General features: G+C 39.1%; 2 protein-coding genes across 2 annotated transcripts in view; one reads left to right on the forward strand and one right to left on the reverse strand.

Annotated features, from left to right (window-relative positions):
* The window catches only part of LOC104089167 (U11/U12 small nuclear ribonucleoprotein 31 kDa protein), a 129,161-nt gene that overhangs the window by 54,576 nt on the left and 54,531 nt on the right, over nucleotides 1-20,054 (forward strand). The window lies entirely within an intron of this gene.
* LOC138893111 (uncharacterized) lies at nucleotides 212-1,037 on the reverse strand. Its single transcript, XM_070176882.1, has 2 exons — nucleotides 961-1,037; nucleotides 212-587 (listed from the first exon to the last, which is right to left on the reverse strand). Exons 1-2 carry the CDS (start codon nucleotides 1,035-1,037, stop codon nucleotides 212-214), a joined length of 453 nt encoding a protein of 150 aa, XP_070032983.1.

The following is a 20,054-nucleotide window of genomic DNA, read 5'->3' on the forward strand; positions in this document are numbered from 1 at the left end:
AGAAATGTAAACAATCTAAACATAGTATCTCTTGACTGCGTCTGAGTTGATAGGTTTGGCCAAACTTCTCCGTACATCTCTGCGAGTATGAGCGCTCCTCCTGTTAGTACTCTATGAACCATGTAGGGCCCTTGCCAATTGGGTAAAAATTTCCCTTTGGCTTCATCTTGATGCGGGAAGATCCGTTTAGCACCAACTGCCCCTATGTGAATTATCTAGGCCTGACCCTTTTGTTGAAAGCTCTGGACATTCTGTTCTGGTAAAGTTGACCATGACATACTGCGTTCATTCTTTTCCCGTCAAGGAGAGCCAGTTGCTCATAACAACTTCGTATCCGTTCTGCATCACTGAGTTCAGCCTCTTGTATGATTCTCAAAAAAGGAATTTCTACTTCGGTGGGAATGACGACTTCAGTGCCATAGACCAGCAAATAAGGAGTTTCCCCAGTCGATGTGCGAACTGTGGTACGATATACAAGTAGGGCAAATGGTAACTTCTCGTGACATTGTTTGTGATTATCTACCATCTTCCTTAATATCTTCTTAATGTTCTTATTGGTGGCCTCCACAGCTCCATTCATTTGAGGCCTGTATGTTGTGAAATTCTTATACTTGATTTTGAAGGTTTCACATGTAGATTTCATTAAGTCACTGTTAATGTTGGCGGAGTTATCGGTGATGATAGATTCTGGCACCCCGAATCGAGAGACAATACGATCTCTAACAAAATCTGCGACGACCTTTTTAGTTACAGCCTTTAAGATGCGGCTTCAACCTATTTTGTGAAATAGTATATGGCCACTAGAATGAACCTGTGCCCATTTGAAGTGGCGGGTTCGATTGGACCGATGACATCCATCCCCCAAGCGGAGAAAGGCGAAGGTGCACTTTTTTGAGTTCATTGGGTGACACTCGTATCATATCCGCATGTACTTGGCATTGATGACACTTTTGGACATACCTGATGCAGTATGTTTCCATAGTCATCCAGAAATATCCTGCTCTTAATATCTTCTTAGCTAAAACAAATCCATCCATGTGTGGTCTGCAAGTTTCGGCATGTATCTCTTCGAGCAATTTGGATGATTCCTTGGTGTTGACACGCCATAATAATCCTAGATCTAGAGTCCGTCTATACAGAATTCCTCCACTTTGGAAGAAATGGTTGGACAATCTTTGGAATGTGCGTTTCTAGGTATGATTTGCGTGCTCCGGGTACTCTCCTTTTTCCAAGTATTCTTTGATGTCATGAAACCACGGATTCCCATCAATTTCTTCTTCAACATGAGATAATAAGCTGGCAGATTATGGATCCTTACTGGAATAGGATCGATGAAATTCTTGCCTGGGTGTTGTATCATGGAAGATAGAGTGGCCACCGCATCTGCGAACTCATTCTGGATTCTCGGAACATGTTTGAATTCTATTTTTGTAAACCTCTTCATCAACTCTTGTACGTAGTACAAATATGGCAATATTTTGGTATTCTTTGTAGCTCATTCTCCTAAAACCTGATGTACCAAAAGGTCTGAATCTCCAATTACCAGCAATTCCTAAACGTTCATGTCAATGGCCAACTTGAGCCCCAAGATGCAAGCCTCGTATTCTGCCATATTATTGGTACATAGAAATCTAAGTTTTGCGGATACCGGATAGTTTTGACCCGTCTTTGATACCAAAACTGCTCCAATACCTACTCCTTTGAAGTTTGCAGCTCCATCAAAAAACACTCTCCAACCGTCGTAGGTTTCGGTGATATCTTCTCCTACGAATGATACCTCTTCATCGGGAAAATACGTTTTCAGTGGTTCGTATTCTCCGTCCACAGGATTTTCTGCCAGATGATCCGCCAACGCTTGTCTCTTGACCGCTTTCTAAGTTACATAGATGATGTCGAACTCACTCGGTAGTATCTGCCATTTTGCCAATTTTCTCGTAGGCATGGGTTTCTGGAAGATGTATTTTAATCCATTCTTGATATGAGATATGTGGTGCAGGCACAGAAGTAGTGCCTTAAATTCTGAGTTATCCACGTTAAGGCACAGCAGGTACGCTCCAGTAAAGAGTATCGTGCTTCGTAGGTGGCAAATCTTGGATAGCCTTGACCTTTGACGGGTCTAGCTCAATTCCTTGGCGGCTGACGATGAACCCTAATAACTTTCCAGCAGGGGCTTCGAAGGCACATTTTGCGGGATTTAGTTTCAGGTTGTATCTTCGAATTCGATCGGAGAATTCCCTCAAATCTGCTATATGATATGTTCTTCTCTTGGATTTGATGATGACGTCATCCACGTACACCTCTATCTCCTTTTGTATCATGTAGTGAAAAATGGTTGTCATGGACCTCATATAGGTGGCTCCAGCATTCTTTAGGCCAAATGGTATCATTTTGTAACAATATACCCCCTATGGTGTAATAAAAGCTATCTTTTTGGCATCCTCTTCATCCATCCAGATCTGATGATATCCCGTGAAGCAATCCACAAAGGATTGGAGTTCATGTTTGGCACAGTTGTCAATCAGTATGTGTATATTGGGTAACGAGAAATCATCTTTGTGAGTTGCTCTGTTTAAGTCCTGATAGTCGACACACACTCTGACTTTCCCATCTTTCTTTGGAACTGGCACAATGTTAGCCAACCAGGTCGGATATTCAACCACCCTGAGAACATTAGTTTTGATCTGCTTGGTGACTTCCTCATTTATTTTCAAACTCATATCTAGTTTGAACTTCCTGAGTTTCTGCTTTATAGGCGGACGCATAGGGTCGGTAGGTAGTTTATGAGCCACTATGGACGTGCTCAAACCGGTCATATCATTATAGGACCATGCAAAAATATCCTCATACACCTTCAAGAATTGGACGTACTCTTCCTTCTCTGACCGTGATAGGTGAATGCTTACACGCGTTTCCTTGACTGTTTCGGAGTCTCCCAAATTAACTGTTTGGGTCTCATCTAAATTGGACTTAGGCTTGTTTTCAAAGTTTTCCACCTCTTTAACAATTTCCTCGGGGTATTATATCCTCTTCCAGATCCTCTGAATCATTAATCTTATGTTGCGTTGTCTCATTACATGTCACAGTCGTAAGTTCATCGGGATAGGTAATGCTACCCAGGAACTCGGCGCCTTGATGGTGCAACAGTCCAATTATTGAGAATAGTTCCTTTCTCCATGGTCTGAATAATGAGGCATTTCTCCCACTCCTCCTCAACTATCGCACTGCAATCTATGTCTTCATCATTCATAAATAGATTCCTTATACCAGCTAGAACTTCATCTTCTTCGGATTCCCACATCATGTAAGCTTGATGAAATGACTGGCTCAAATGTGGTACCGGTTTCTCTAGAGGGTAATAAGGACCACGCCATGGTGGCGACCAATTCTGATACTCGTGCCAGGTATATTCATACCCAAGCCCAAAAGTTGTGATGTGACACTTTAGCTGTATCAGTTTGGTGATCCCCTGGAGATTCTTACCGAGACCTTTGCCAGGTTCATACCCTGTCCATGCCAATATTCCTTCTATCTTACTGCTCCACCATTTGTCCTTTTCAATTGCGTTGATGTGCTTGATGCGATGGTATATTTTTCCCCCCAACTTCCTGCTATTCTCAATGACCGGAACAATTTGATTGGTGTAAATGGGATTACTCCCTTCCCCATTGATGATCACTTCCTGATGGTTCCACTCAAACTTCACGACCTGATCTAGAGTAGAAGCTACGGCTCTAGCGGCGTGTATCCAAGGTCGTCCCAACAATAGTTTGTAGGTAGCAGATATATCCAACACTTGAAACTCAACTTCAAACCAGGTTGGGCTCATCTGTAGGTTGAGGTTGGTCTCCCCAATTGTGGCCCTTTGTGACCCATCAAATACTTTCACATTCATACTTCTTGCTCGTATCTCGTGCAGACCTTTACCCAATCTTTTCAAAGTAGTTAGTGGATAGATGTTGAGACTCGAACCCCCATCTATCAGGACTCTGGCAATGAACTTGTCTTCAAACTACACTGTGATATGCAGTGCCATGTTGTGGCTTAATCCTTCTGGTGGCAGCTCGTCTTCATGAAAAGTGATCTTGTGGCTTTCCAAAACTTGCCCTACCATGTTGCTCATCTCTCTACCGGTGATGTTGTTGGGTACATAGGTTTCATTCAACACCTTCATCAGGGCATTCCTATGTGCATCGGAGTTTTGCAGTAGTGATAAAATGGATATTTGAGCAGGGGTTTTGTTCAGATGATCAACCACAGAATATTCCCTTGCTTGCACCTTTCTCCAAAGGTCATCCGGGCCAGTCTCAATGACAGGCGATTTAGATGCATTTTCTTTGCTCGTTCCTCCTAAATGCTCGGGTGTATAAACCCTACCAGTTTTGGTCATGCCTTGCGTTGCACCTGTTTCTTTCATTTTTGCTTTTCCTTTTCTTTTTGCTCCCGCAACATAATCCCATGGTATAGCATTAGACTTATAAGACGACGTTTGTGCTACCATCACGGTGAAGGGCGTTGTTTCTTTAACCTCAAACAAAGTTGGTGTAGCTACCTCAACTTCAATTGGTGCCTGAGTCTGTACCATGATAGGTGTGAGAGTGATTGGAGATGTTTCAGAATTATCTCCTTCCTAAATGAGTTCAATTGACCCCTCTGAGTCCCATTCTTCATCGGTCTCTATCACATTTACTCTTCCACCCTTGTGATCTAGGAGAGGATTGTTACGGATATTGGGTGCAGACTCTTTTTCCTGTATGACTTTGGTGTCAATTAATGTCTGAATCTTATCCTTCAAAGTACTACACTCATCAATAGTATGACCTTTTATGCTTGAGTGATAGGCACATGTCTTGTTTGGATTAATCTACTGGGAAGAGGTTTCCATAGTAACAGCGAGAATGGGAGTGATATAACCGGCAACCTTCAATCTCTCGTACAATTGGTCTATAGGTTCATCAATTGTGGTGTATTGTCTAGGTGGTCTACAGTCGAAATGTGGTCTAGGTTTTTGATAGTTTTGGTGGGCTGGTGGTGAGTAGTAGTATGCGGTTTGGGTGTTATAGGTATGGTAAGTGGTGGCAGGTTATTGGTATCTGGGAGGTGAAGGTTGATATGTGGGTGGAGGTGTTTGGTATGTGAGAGGAGACCTCGGACCTTGGGCTACCATTACTGCACCTACTTCTTTCTTCTTGGAGATACCTCCTAACTGCAGGGCCTTATTTGTGGCTTGGAGTGCTTCACAGTTTATCACAATTCCGCTTTTGAAACCTTCTTATATTCTCTCTCCCAACTTGATGATATCAGAAAATTTATGGTTTTCAATAACCATCAATCTTTCGTAGTATTGCGGATCCTGAGCTTTGTTGAAGAACTTATTCATCTATTCTTCTTCCAGCACTGGCCTTACTTTTGCAGCTTCAGACCTCCAACGAGTAGCATATTCGCGAAAAGTTTCTGTTGGCTTCTTCTTGAGATTTTGATTGTAGAAAACGTCTAGTGCGTTTTCTGTGTTAAACCTAAACCGATCCATGAAATCTGATACCATGCTCACCCAAATAACCCATTTCTTTGGGTTCTGACTGATTTACCAAGATAGGGCATCTCCGATGAGGCTTCTAATGAACAACTTCATGCAGATTCTTTTATCCCTACCAACTACTACAAGCTTGTCACAATATGTTCTCAAATGCACCTTCGGATCACCAGTTCCGTTGAACATTTCGAACTTAGGAGGTTTGTAACCCTCTGCCAGTTCTACATCTGGCTGAATACATAAATTTTCATAATTCAAACCCGCAATGCCTTGCCCCCTTCGACACTTTGAACCCTGCCAGTAAGTTTCTTGAATTCCTCTGCCATGTTCTTGATGAGTAGGTCCTTCTCGGCGGATTCAGGTATGTATAGGGTCTGTTGTGGGGTGTGGGATAAGGTTTCCACATATATGGTATTGCTTTAGTGGACTCCCGGAATTTGGGCATAATGATGGTCATTGGTTGAGTTTTGCGGGGTTAGGAGTAGTATGTGGTATATTCTGAGGGGTATGGTATGTGGTTGTTTGTGGGTATTGAGTTGGGTGGTGATGGTGTTGTTGGGGAGTAGGTATCAGTGTAGGGTTGTGGTTCTGAGAAGGTGTAGCATATTGATATGGTGCGGGAGGATACGATGGTGGGTTTTGATTTTGTGTATTTTGGGGAGGTGTCGGGTTTTGGGCGTTTGTGTTTTGTTGGTTGATGTCAGGGATGTTTAGGGTGAGGGAAAGGTTTGCCAAGTTCTGGACTTGCTCAAGTTCCCCTTGTAGTTCCAATATTTTCTATTCCAGACGTAGGACCAATTCATTCTGTGCTGGAGTATTCCGACCGTCCGAGGTTTCAACGTTCTCTGCATTGTCCTTTCTGATACCGCTTAAATCGTCCATTTTTTCCTTTCCCTTTGCTTTTTCTTTTAGGATCACTTGGTGGAGGAGGAGGTAGATGACTTCTAGATCTAGTATGATATGCAGATGATACCAGTATGCACAAACCAACCTTTGGGGAATGGGAATAAACAAAGAAAAGAAAACAAAAAGGTAACCAAGTCAGTAAGGGATATTGAAAGAATGCTTGCAATATTGAACATGTGTTGCAGAATCAGTAAATACATTCGCGTCCTAATTTGGGGGACCTCGTTGTGCCTGAGGTAGGCCAAAGTGACACATAGACTTGGAGAAAATTGATGCCAATAATTATGCCATTTTATTAATGCGAAAATGGATCAAATCCTTACTAAAACAACAATAATAAGAAAGCCACTAATGGCATTTTCCCTATTACATTCGAAATCTAAAACTAAGCTAAAAAGCAGTAAAAAACATCATTCCCTAATCTATTTGGCCCCGGAGGGACCTTCTCCATGCTTGGCCCTCTTGGATCCATCAATCAAGTTCCCCAGGTTGCGCATGTCCAATAGTAGGTAAGCCCTTGCTAGGTGCCCTCCCTCACTGCCTTCCGTATTCTGACAATCTGAGAGCCTCTTTCTCATCTTCCCTTCGAGTTACATTAACCCTTGCTCTAAATATTCCAATCTTTCTGTTGATTTTGTAGCAATTTCTTTCCATTCGCCGATAGTTTCCATATCCACTTTGTGTTGTTCCAAATGTCTAGCTTCAGACTCGAAAACCCTCTTGCGCAGCATCCTATAATTGACTTGTGCTTCAGCAACGTCATCGATAACCCTATTTTCCAGATTAATCCCTGATTTGACATCTCCCGCTATATCATCAACCAACTACGACGGGTAGAAATATACATGGCCGATATGGTACCTGTCTGGCTCGATAGTGTCTTTCTCTACAACGACCTTTTGATTCCACATATGATGCGCCTCGAACTTGAATAGAATGATGTTCCCTTTAAAGTCTGCTTTATACTGGACCGTGTTTGAAACCCGAGGTATAATATGTTTTCTTCCTGCTTGCCTCATTACTCTTATAGGAGCATAAGGATAAATTCCTCTTAAACCGATCATCACTAAATGAGTGGTTTTTCTTGATCTGATGATGAACTCGTAGCTAGAGAACCATTCAAACATCCAATGTACCCTTTCGTCAATCAAATTGCTGAAGAAACGCAGCCAGCTCACAACATTTCCAGGTTGCACGAACCTATCTGGGATAAATGTAGTTCTTTTTGGATGATGGTAGGCTATGTAGTCATTCAATGGTCGTCGCAGAAGTTTCTGACGATATTCACCTCTCTGAAAATGTTCTAATAACCAAACATGTAGCAACATATTACAGCCCTCGAAATGCCCATACCCCTGCTTGTATCAATCTAGAGCTTGGTACATTTAGGCCAAGATCATGGGGATGATAGTGTAAGTTTGTCATTCAATTCCTTCCATTAGAGTCCTAGCGACAATGGCTAAACGAGTGTGGATCCTGCCCCCTTTCATCGAAAATATCAGCAACCCCAAGAAATAGACAATTAACACAAAAACTCGGTGGTGTGTCCAGCCCAAAGAAGTAATGGCAAGTTCATCACGGTGAAGGCGATATGACTTGATATGCCCATAATGTTCATAAAGGAATTCAAATGGTATGTATGACTCCCTCAGACAAAGTAATTCATCATTCTTCTTGTAACCCATCATTTTCAAAAAAATGCGGGGAGTGCGATTTTCTGATACTAATAAACCCGGAATATCCTATGGAAGCCTAGCAAAGCCTCCTATTTCCTCTAAGAGAGGGGTCATATCTACATTACCAAAGCGAAAGACAACTCTTTTCTTATCCCAAAACATAGTGGCGGCCTCAATCAATGCGTTATTTGGCCGGATGTCCAATAAGGAAGGTAAATTTCTGAGGACCCTTTTCACATGATTCTGGTCACTAGGTGAGAGGTTCTTCCACCAATCAAGCAGCAAAGGTGAGATGTTTTGAACCATGCTGAACCTGGGAACTTCGTGCCTTATTTTCTGCAAAACAAATAGAGCTAGCCCTTTCCCCTTCGGGTCTGACTATTTATACATTAATGATCAACATATCGATATGTTTTCTCAAAGTAATGCACATAACGTGATGGTATTCATTGAGATTATGGAAATCCCATCGGACTTTGGATAAGGCTTATCTTAGTGGATTATCACGTGGACAACGTCCTAATCCGTACTAAGTTTGACATGATGCATGCACAGTTGATATTGGAGTGAGGTTTTTAGAAGGGTCTAGACTAATACCCTCAAGTGGATAACTTGATAGGGAAAGGCACAAAACCGTCGAATGCACTGCTGATCGACTAGTTTTACCGCAAATAAGGCTTTCCAAATTAAAAGGTTAATTTTGGGAACAGCGCGGACACTCATCAAGTGCCGCTATGGTATCAGTTGGGCACGAGTGGAATATGATGTGGAGTATGCTTTATGCAAAGATAATAACAAATTGCCAAGTATTTACATGATAAATATGTGAAAGCAATAAGCGCAGTATTAAGACAAAACATAAAGGGCGTAAAAAGAAAGACAAAAGAAGAAGTTAGTTCATGGAACATAGGGAATATAATAAAGTGAGCAAGGGAGTAGGGGTGGGAGAGACATGATATAGCTAATAAATAGAATTTAGAGAAACTAAGGGTGGATATGGAAAGGGATGTGCATGTTATAACAAATTTAAACACATAAAGATGGAGAAGGGAAGGGCTGTACATATTATAATGGTTTTAGACAAGTAAAGATGAACGGGAAAGGGATGTGCGTGTTATAGAAAATCTAACAAATAAAGATGGAAAAGGAACGTGCGTTTATAACAGAGAAAACTAATTCACATAAGCCAAGTTCATTATGGTAAGAGCCTAAGTGTATATCCCCAGCAGAGTCGCCATGTTGTCGCGCCCCCGTTTTTCTCTCTTGAAAATCAGGTTTCGACATGTGACAGCTCTTTTAAAGGAGGAATTAAAAGATGAGAGTCGCCACCTAATGGTTTTTACGATGCGTTAGGTTACCTATTCGCATATGACTCAGGTTTGACTAGTTTGCATCACCAGAGATCGGGTAAGGGCTCAAAATTACCTCGAAGAGAACGTGTTAGGCACTCTTCGAGGTCCACAACTGTGGGTCCCGGCTGAACTTGAATTATATGAATTAGTCGGATAAATAAAGATAGAGAAAGCAAGAAGTTTGAGAAATTTTATTATTAAAAGGCTTTGAGGAAATACAAACACTTGATTCAAATATAAAAAGGGAATAAGATGGGGGGGTCCTAAGTTTTTTAGCCTAAAGGATCACCTTCGTAACTCCCTCAAGATGGGGTGTTACTCGTATTATTCAGCGAGCACAGACTATCATCTCCTACTACCCGATTACTATCTTTAAGATATTACCTAAAGTGCACTAGTTCAATTATAAGTCGTACCTTATGCGTGCACTACCCATCCCATACCTATGGTCCAGGAGGTGTTGGACCTCTATTTTGGGTAGTTCTAGACTTTACTTAGGCTACTCAAAAATATCAAAACTAGGCGACAATTCAAAACAAATAGGACTGCACTTAAGGACAGTTAAAAGGCTCAAGTTAGCCTCCGCAGTTAGACAACAAATGCACGCAAACAGATTTTTATGTTAGGCATTAGACAGTTTCGGAATTGAGGAAGATTGAAGTCATTAAGCTCTATAGACATGGTTTCTATATGATCTTATCCAAATGTGCAAGATATCTAATGAACATGGTGCAGTTATGCAAATTGAAGGACAATTATTGGCATTTATTTCCTATAGGCATGCTGTCTAGCGATATATAGCAGTAGACATGGGATAAATAAAACACTTATAGCAAACACATCATTAAGTCCTATATGCATGTTATCTACCCATCACATATGAATATTAAATCTACCACATTCTCTTTTACTATCAACCCCAATTGTTTATATAAAGATTATTACAAGCCCAATAGTGAGTAAAATAACAATGTCACATAACAGTGAACAGGCCCACAGTAGGCTCAAATAAATACCCAGCATTGCCTGGGCCTTCAACATCTCCTACAGCATACCCAGGCCTTCAATAGAGAGTCGCGTTCAATACATGACTCAAGGGTCCATAGAAGGATCCAAACCAATTTTCTTAACCACAGCACCAAGTGTTGCGCCACTTGAAACAACCAAATCCAGACACACAGTACATGACAGAGGGAAATGGAATAGTATGAATAGTTTTGGAGGTTGAGAGAGTGACTTAAGGACCAAGCCCTAGTGTGTCAGAGTTCACAAGAGTCTCAATTGGACCTCGAGCAGTTCTCACACTAGGGAGGTCGACAACAGAACCTAGATATCCTTGGCTTTTAGCCGGCTAAGAATGAGAATTCAGAATAGCATGAGTAGTAAATAAGGAGAGTGGATAGTGATAGAGGGACAGAAATTAAGTACTGCACCAAGTTAAGCATACATAGCAACTAATCAAGCACGCCAGCAGGTTCAGCAAGATAGCAAAGCACCACATATATAGTCTCATATTGAAAGAAATTGGGGAAGCAACAAGTTTGCAAGATATACATAGATTATCATTCATGACATTAAACCAATTGAGACCTAAGAAGTTTGGATTAAGCTAAGCATGCATCTTAGGGTCATACTAATCGGTATTTAGACATTGTGATAAATACTGAAGAGGCAAGACATTAAAAACATAATAGAAAAACATATTAGCATGGGAGCAAGATCATAGTTGAGGCAGAAATGAATGTTTATCTTAACATACTAAGTGATGCTAAGGAAAACATGTTTAGAGTGAACCTTAAAGCAGTGTTCTATATAGTTGTGGCTAGTACACAAAGAACAGTCAATCAGACATAAAACTCAGCACTAAATGATTCATAGGGGGAGATTTCCATAGAGTTGTAGTAGTATCCAAAGCAAGGTATGAAGATACTCTATAACTAACAACATATAGTCGCAACAGTCAGATTTAGATCAAAATAGGCACGTATTGAAACTCAAAATTGAAACATATTCAGATGCTAGAGGTACAGGACTGATTCCAGAAGAAAACAAAGAACCAACATAGAAGTGTAGACCAGCCTAATACAAACTAAGGACAACGCAGTAAACTATCTCATGCATTCAACTATCATAGGATGACAAAAGAGTATCGAGCATTATCATAAGAGTGTTATATCAGGGATTCACAAACTAAATCATACTCATATAATTCAAACACATATAAGTATGTAGAAGGAAAGAAAGAAAATTAACAGTGTAGGGGTTAAAGCACTAACCAATAACAAAAATTATACAAACAGAAGGATAGTAAAGAGCTTAATAGCAAGAACCCCAGATCTCTGATGCTTCAGAGTTCACAAGAGCCTCGATAAGGTCTCCGAGCAATGTTTGCACCGAAGGAGGTCGTTTAATAGCCTTAGCTTTCATCCGGCCCGAAATTTCACAGAATATTCGAGTGTAACAGAGTGAATGAGTAAGTGAAAAGAGGAGAATAATGAGAATAATAGTAGTGATTAGGATATTCCGAGGTCCCTTCAAGGGGTGTTAGGGGAGGGGTTTATATAGTGTAGAAATCAACCAAGTAAACATGAAAAACAAATTATTCAAACACAAAAAAGGAAAGATATACTAGAGTCAATTAGAATCGGTTATTTTTAGGGCATGAACAAAGGGTTTCAGTAAATCAACCGGGAATAACAACTATCACGCAAATAATATTAAAAATAAAGGAATATAGAAGATTAAACAGAGAATAAGGAAAATATCATACAAAAATCATTTATAGTCAAATTTAGGGCAAAATAAAGTGGAAAATAGGAAAAGAATAGTCAAATATGGAAAAGGAAAAGTAACAATCAATCGAAAAATCAGTAAAGGAAAAAAAAGGAAAGTCTCAAATCCTAGTTGGGACTGACGACTTGAATCGAACCAATAATGCAAGAATCGTTCAATATAACATGCATATAGACGAAAGATCGTCCAGATCCTCACAAAATCAAAGTAAATCGGTCTGTTCTTGAGAAGTAGTTCTTGCCAAAAATAGGGCAAGAACTAAGTAACACCAGGCAAGAACTAAGTAACACAGTAAACATGCGTATAATGATAGAGTATCACAAAATAGGTAAGTAGATCATGGATTGATTTCATGTTTGAGTCAGAATCGGAGAGGATAAAGGGTTACGGCGGCTAGGGTTTAATCAGAGAAGAAGAGATATGAGAGAGTTTAGGGGCGGCGAGTTTAGGAAATGGGGTTAGGGTTTGGGTGATGGGTAGTTAATTAAAACGGTGGAATGGCTAGGGGTCGTTGATCATTTGAGATCAACGGCCAGGATTAGAGGAGAAGCATGCGAGTCACGGACCGGATCCCGACCGGTTATAACTAAGGGGTCGTTTGGTCTTGGGCCAAGGGTTGGGCTAAAGATATTGGGCCAATTTGGTTCAGAAAACTAGTTTAAAGCTAGGCTATTATTTAAATATACGAAAATAATTTATAAAAGTGCTTGACAAATAAGTAAAAATATTATTTATACACTGAAATAATAACTTTGTATTATAAAAATATAAAATGCTATTTTGACACAAGTAATATAAATAAAGAGCATTTCTGTACAGATATAGGCTATTACTGCAAAATTGTGCAACTAGCTTAACAATACTAATGTAACTACATAAAATGAAGTAAAATATTTGAAACATGTATTATAGGTGTGGAAATAATAACTTTAAGTAATCATCAAATACTTTGAAGGAGTAATTAATAATTATTCAAGTAATCAATTTAAAAGCTCTAAAAATTATGAAAAATTATAGAAAATGCTTGTATAGGTTTGTAAACTAAATGATGATGCAAATATTCCATGTTGAAAGTATATATACATTTTTAGAAAATATGAGGAAACAATTGGGTATCAACAACCACCACAAGACACCTTCCACATGTCCTTCCTCATCCTTCGCTGTCAAGTTGTTGCCTTAACTAAAAATCCGTCTCCGTAGCACTTGAACCAATAGGTTGTTACTAGCTTTAATCATTTCCAAGGATCATCCTTCTCGAGCTATCAATACAAGGAACACTGATTCGACCCTGAACCATAGCACACCATGATCTCTAACAACTACTTCCCCTATACTAATTCCTAACACCCCGCCGTGAAGGCGAGTTGAAGAAGACCATAACACCGGCAAACCTTAACGCATTTAACAAAGCGATGGCATCACATCACAATCGAGAACTCTACCACGCTCGAAAATATCAAGCGTCGTTACTCCATCGACCCCAAACCTGAACATTCATAGTCTGATTGCCTTTTCTCCGCTGGAATTAAAACATGGAACCTCTGAATCATGTACTGAGAAAACTCTTCTTTCAAATCATTTACTGCCCTGACAAATAGACATGCATTTTACCATTACATAAACATTGTGCGATAACAACGCACGAATCGTTATAATAATCAATGCCAAATCTCAAAACCTTAGGTAGTACCGATACATAGATTGAAACGGCAGAGCGACCTTCTGCAAGGCGACGACAATAGCCCAATTAATTACACAGGAAGAATCATCATGCACTATATCTGTAGTACCATTAAAACTTTCCTTGATCCCCAATTTATAACAAGCGCTTCGCATCGCATAAGATTGAATAAGAAGGAAATGAAGGCATATGCCTCAAAGGAATAAAATCGGACGATGAGGAATCAAAAAGGAAAGTATTCCTAACAGCCATGTAGCCTCTCGAAGATAAGTACAGACGTCTATGTACCGATCCACAAGACTCTACTAGACTTGCTCATGACTCGTGAGACCTAAGTGAACCTAGTGCTCTGATACTATGTTGCCACGACCCAAAATCTATTAAAGGTCGTGATAGCGCCGGACACTGCTGTCAGGCAAGCTAACAATATATACTTAGCTTAATTACCCATTTTAGTATTTTTGAAATCAAAATTTCTTCAATCAAATAATAAAGATAAAACTCATAGAGTAAATGATAAATACTTTTAGCAACTAAATTTCTAAACAATTCACAACCATTCCCAAAACCCAGTGTCACAAGTGCATGAGCATTTACTAGGGAATTAAAACTAAAATACTATATCTGTCCAGAATACAAATTAGACAGAAAAATATAATAACTCTGAAGGAGACTCTGTAGACTGCGGATCGTAATACAAAATGCAGCTCACCTATGTCCCCACAATTATTAACCACACCTCTGCGCCCACAAGGCCGCTAGACATATATGTACCTGCATAATAAAATATGCAGCAAGTGCAGCATGAGTACGAAAACAATGTGTACCCAGTAAGTATCAAGCCTAATCTCGAAGAGGTAGAGACGAGATGGCCGACTTTGACACTCACTAAGAGTCAATAATAATAAATGAAAATAGAAATAGCAATATCTAGATCAACATGATTTATAGAATTTACAATGATTTTCTTTAACCAGCAGAAATAATTAAGTTCCTTCAATTTCAATAAATTTTCAATTTATCAATTAACCTCATTTACAGGAATAACAATAACTTCATTATCAAGCAGAGATAATTAATCCTTTCAATTCCAATAATTTCTAATTTATCAATTAAATTTCTTCAAATGCAACAATTCTCAATCTATTAATTTAATTCACAAGCTACAATTAAAAATAGCAAAGTATCGAGTAATTATTATTATTATTAGGCACGATTTCTGCCGAGGTCGTACAGCCCGATCCAGAGTGTCGTGTACACTGCCGAGGGACGTGCGGCGCGATCCATAGATGCATCTATCATGCCGAGGCGTTCGGCCCACTCCACAAGAAAGGAGGATATTTTCTTATGTACCTCAGGAACGAGAGTATATTCATTATAAGATAAATTCGGGAGGATGAACAAGTTCTTTTAACAAAAATTAATTTAACAAGAAAATTTAAGCATATGAGATTTTCATATTTTAATATTTTTACCTAACAATTCACATTATATATATATATATATTAAATAAAGAATACAATTTGCAAAATTAATTCATACTTTGTGTCCTAAACTACCCGAACTTTAGCATTAATAGTAGCTACGCACGGACTCTCGTCACCTCGTGCGTACGCAGCCCCCACAATTAGCAACAATTATTAATTTAATTACCTATGGGGTAATTTCCTTCTCACAAGAATAGACAAGAGACTTACCTTGTCTCAAAGTCCATTTCCGATTACCACGTCGCGTTTATTTCTCAATTAGATGCCGAAAAATCCAAAGCTATCCAAATATTATACAAAATAGTTAATACATGTTCAATAATTCGAATTTAGGCTATTAATTAAATTACCGTAACCAAAATAGTAAAATTTCAAAATTTCACCCCGGGCCCACGTACCCGGATTCTGGATATTTTCGGATAAAACCGTTACCCATAATCTCAAGAACTCAAATATATAATTTCTACCCAATTCCATAACCATTTTTGTGGTTAAAATCTCAGTTTTTATAAAATCTAGGTTTTTCGTCTAAACCTTTGATTTCTAAGATTTATTAGTTATAATCTACCTATCATCTATGTATTTAACTCAAGGGGTGTGGAATTAACTTACCTTCATGTTGCTAGTTGAAATTCTCTCTCGAAAACCTCCAAAATCGCCTAAAAATGGAGGAAACACGGACAAAAATGGCTTAGCCTCACCCCTTTTTAACATTCTGCCCGAACAACTTTTTCGCACATGTGGAGGACTACCGCACATGCAGCTTTCGCACCTACGGAAATTCCTCGCAGGTGCGAGTTCAACTCGCCTAGGCCAAGGTCGCATCTGCGCAAAAATTCTCGCACCTGCGCGTTCGCAGGTGGGCCCAAAGTTCCGCAACTGCGATGACAGGCCTTCTTTTCCCCTTCCACTTTTGCGATTGAAGCTCGCAGATGCGAGGGTCATACTTGCGGCTGTCCAAGCGCATGTGCGAACATACCAGAAGCAGAAAGCTTCAGCATTTTTCTCCCAAGTCCGAAATTGGTCCGAGCCTCGTCCGGTTAACACGCGGGGCCCCCGGGGCCCCGTCCGAACATACCAACAGGTTTGAAATCATAAAACAGACTTGCTCGAACTCACAGAACATTTAAAACAACATCAAATCTAAGAATCACACCTCAACCAAATTGATTCAACTTAGAAATTTTAAATTCTTCAATCTTACTCTGAATGGGTTGAAATATACTTATACTACTCGGAATGACACCAAATTTTGTGTGCAAGTCTTAAATCACTATACAGAGCTATTCCCAGACTCGGAATTCCAAACGGACCTCAATTACTCCAAAACCTAATCCAAACCAATTTTAAAGAACTTTAAACCTTAAAATAGTTTATTTTCACTATTAAGCGCCAAAACGCTCCCGGGTTATCCAAAACCCGATTCGAACATATGCCTAAGTCCGAAATCATCATACGAACCTATTGGAATCATCAAATCCTGATTCTGAGGTCATTTTCTCAAAATGTTGACCGAAATCAAACTTGGCCTTTTAAGGCTAACTTAAGGAACCAAGTGTTCCGATTTCAACCCGAACACTTCCAAATCCCGAACCAACCATCCCCGCAAGTCATAAATTATTAAAAGCACATACGAGAAATTTTATTTTAGGGAACGGGGTAAGTTAAAATGACCGGTTGGGTCATTACATAGAATTTTGAAATTAAATAAAGTTTTTCTTATGAAACTTTTCGTTATTTCATCTATGTAGAACTCCTAATATTTAGGGATTTAAAATCAAATATAATTAAGACGATGGTTCTTATATTTTGTAAGTTTTGTGTTTTTCTCAACGTTTTTATTTTTCAAAAAGTTTCATTCCTACCTAATGCTAGAAGAATCATAATTTCAATCACATTTGATTAACATTTTGTTCCTACTTAATGCTAGAAGAATTATAATTTCAATCTTAATTAATAAAAGTTTCAGTCTTACTTATTGCTAGAAGAATTATATTTGGTAAAAACAATCACATACATGTTTTTCTTGTATTAAACTTTCAAGCTTATTTGGTAAAAACAATCACATATAAGTTTTCCATGTATTGCAATTATTCATAACTTTTAATTCAAATATATACAGCGTGTGAATATCAACGAAAGACGAGGTTGAGTTGCAAGTTGCCAGTACATTCAAACCTTTATTATCTCAATCTTCTATATTGTGATGACCCAAAAAGGGTCATCTTATGTTTTAGAACTCGAATATGTGATCTTAAGCCTTAAAAATCTTATTTTTATCCTCTTCGATTTGCGTACATAGTTCGGGCATGTTTCCGGAAAAACATGTATGTGATTGTTTTTCTTGTATTAAACTTTCAAGCTTATTTGGTAAAAACAATCACATATAAGTTTTCCATGTATTGCAATTATTCATAACTTTTAATTCAAATATATACAGCGTGTGAATATCAACGAAAGACGAGGTTGAGTTGCAAGTTGCCAGTACATTCAAACCTTTATTATCTCAATCTTCTATATTGTGATGACCCAAAAAGGGTCATCTTATGTTTTAGAACTCGAATATGTGATCTTAAGCCTTAAAAATCTTATTTTTATCCTCTTCGATTTGCGTACATAGTTCGGGCATGTTTCCGGAAAGCTTTCATGTTGAAAATTTATGAAAATAAGAATTTATGCCTTAAAAGTTGATTTTTAGTTGATTTCGGTCAACATTTTTGGTAAACGGGTTTGGATCAGTATTTTGATGGCCCCGGTGGGTCTGTATCGAATTATGGGATCTGGGCGTATGCCCGCAATCGAATTCGGAGGTCCCTATCTTAAGTTATGAATTTTTTATGAAAATTAAAAGTCTAGAAATTATTTATTTTTAAGAATTGATTGATGTTTGACATTGTTAGTACCGGGTCCGTATTTTGGTTGTGGATCCCGGTATAGGTTCATTATGATATTTAATACTTGTCTGTGAAATTTGGTGAGAAACGGAGTTGATTTGACGTGATTCGAATCTTTGGTTGAGAAAATAGTAGCTTTAAAGTGTTCTTGAGAATTTCATTTGATTTGGTGTTAAATTTAGAGTTCTAGGTGTTATTTTGGCGATTTGATCGCGCGAGAAGGTCAGTATGATATTTTTAGACTTGTGTTTATGTTTGGTTTGGAGCTCCGAGGGCTCGGGTGAGTTTCGGATAGGCCACGAGATGTTTTGGACTTTGAAAATCTGATTTATTTTTCTGCAGAGTCTGGGTTCTGGCATGTCCTTCTTCGCATTCGTGAAGGTCCTCTCGCGAACGCGAAGAGTAAACTGATGAGGCAGGGATATCTTTTTTGCGAACGTGAAGGCTTGGTCGCGAACGCGAAGTGATAGGGGCATTACCCTTCGCGAACGCGACAATTCCATCGCGAAAGGCACTGGGGAGGGGGGGTCAGCCTTTTCTTCATCGCGAACTCGAACATTGTCTCGCGAATGCGAAGACCAGGGAAGGGTAGCCTACGCGAATGCGAGCACTGTTTCGCAAACGCGAAGCCTTGGCAGCCTATACTCTTCGCGAACGTGACAGTGCTCTCGCGAACGCGATGAATACTGTCGCCTAGCACTTAACATAATCCAAACACGGGATTTAGCCAAAAAAATCATTTTTTTCAAAAGCCAAACGGTGTGAGGCGATTTTTCAAGAGTCATTTCTTCCCCAAAGTGTTGGTAAGTTATTCTAAACCATTTTCTTTCAATTACCCATTACATTTCTTGAATTTTCAACCTCAAATCTAGAGTTTTCATGATGGAATTAGGGGTTAGGGTATAAACTAGGGATTTCGGAAATTTGGGAATTTAAACCTCAATTTGAGGTCGGATTTCAAAACCAATTATATATTCGGGCTCGGGGATGAATTGGTAAATGGATTTTGGTCTGAACCTCGGGTTTCGACCAAGCGGGCCTGGAGTCGTTTTTTTGACTTTTTGGAGGAAAATTTGGGAAATTTAATTTATGCAATATAATTGATTCTTTAGCGGTATTTGATATTGTTGAGTCATTTTTGAATAGATACGAGTGGTTTGGAGGTGAATTCTAAAGGAAAAGTTGTGATTGAGAATTAAGTGGCTTTCGGAGCGAGGTAAGTGTCGTGTCTAACTTTGGCTTGAGGGAATATGTATTATGTGTTTATTTGCTACGTGTTTGGTTGTTAAATGCGATGTATAGGTGAGGTGACGAGCATCTATGCGACGTGTCGAGTCATAGCATGCGAGTGAAATTCTATTCTTGTCTATTTTGTAGCCTTAAATTCTACTATCCATGCTTAGCGGGTTATTTAAAATATCGGGTGACTTATATCTGGTTTCACTGAGATTTGGTAATTTTCAAATATTGGTTCAAGGTTGAGGTTATATCGTGCTATTGATTATGGGTAAAATATTGGTTTCTTTGTGATGCTCATTTCTATCCGTTGTTATTGATTATGTGATTTGTGAGGAGGAGTGTAAAGCACGAAGGGTGATACCGTGCATACAATATTCATATTGTGAGGAAGAGTGTAAAGCACGAAGGGTGATGCCGTGTATATTATGAGAGGTTTAATGCACGAAGGGTGATGTCGTGCCGCATTCTATTTATTTATTTAGTGAGGTTTAGA

The sequence above is a fragment of the Nicotiana tomentosiformis genome, chromosome 5, assembly GCF_000390325.3.
Source record: "Nicotiana tomentosiformis chromosome 5, ASM39032v3, whole genome shotgun sequence".
NCBI lineage: Eukaryota > Viridiplantae > Streptophyta > Magnoliopsida > Solanales > Solanaceae > Nicotiana > Nicotiana tomentosiformis.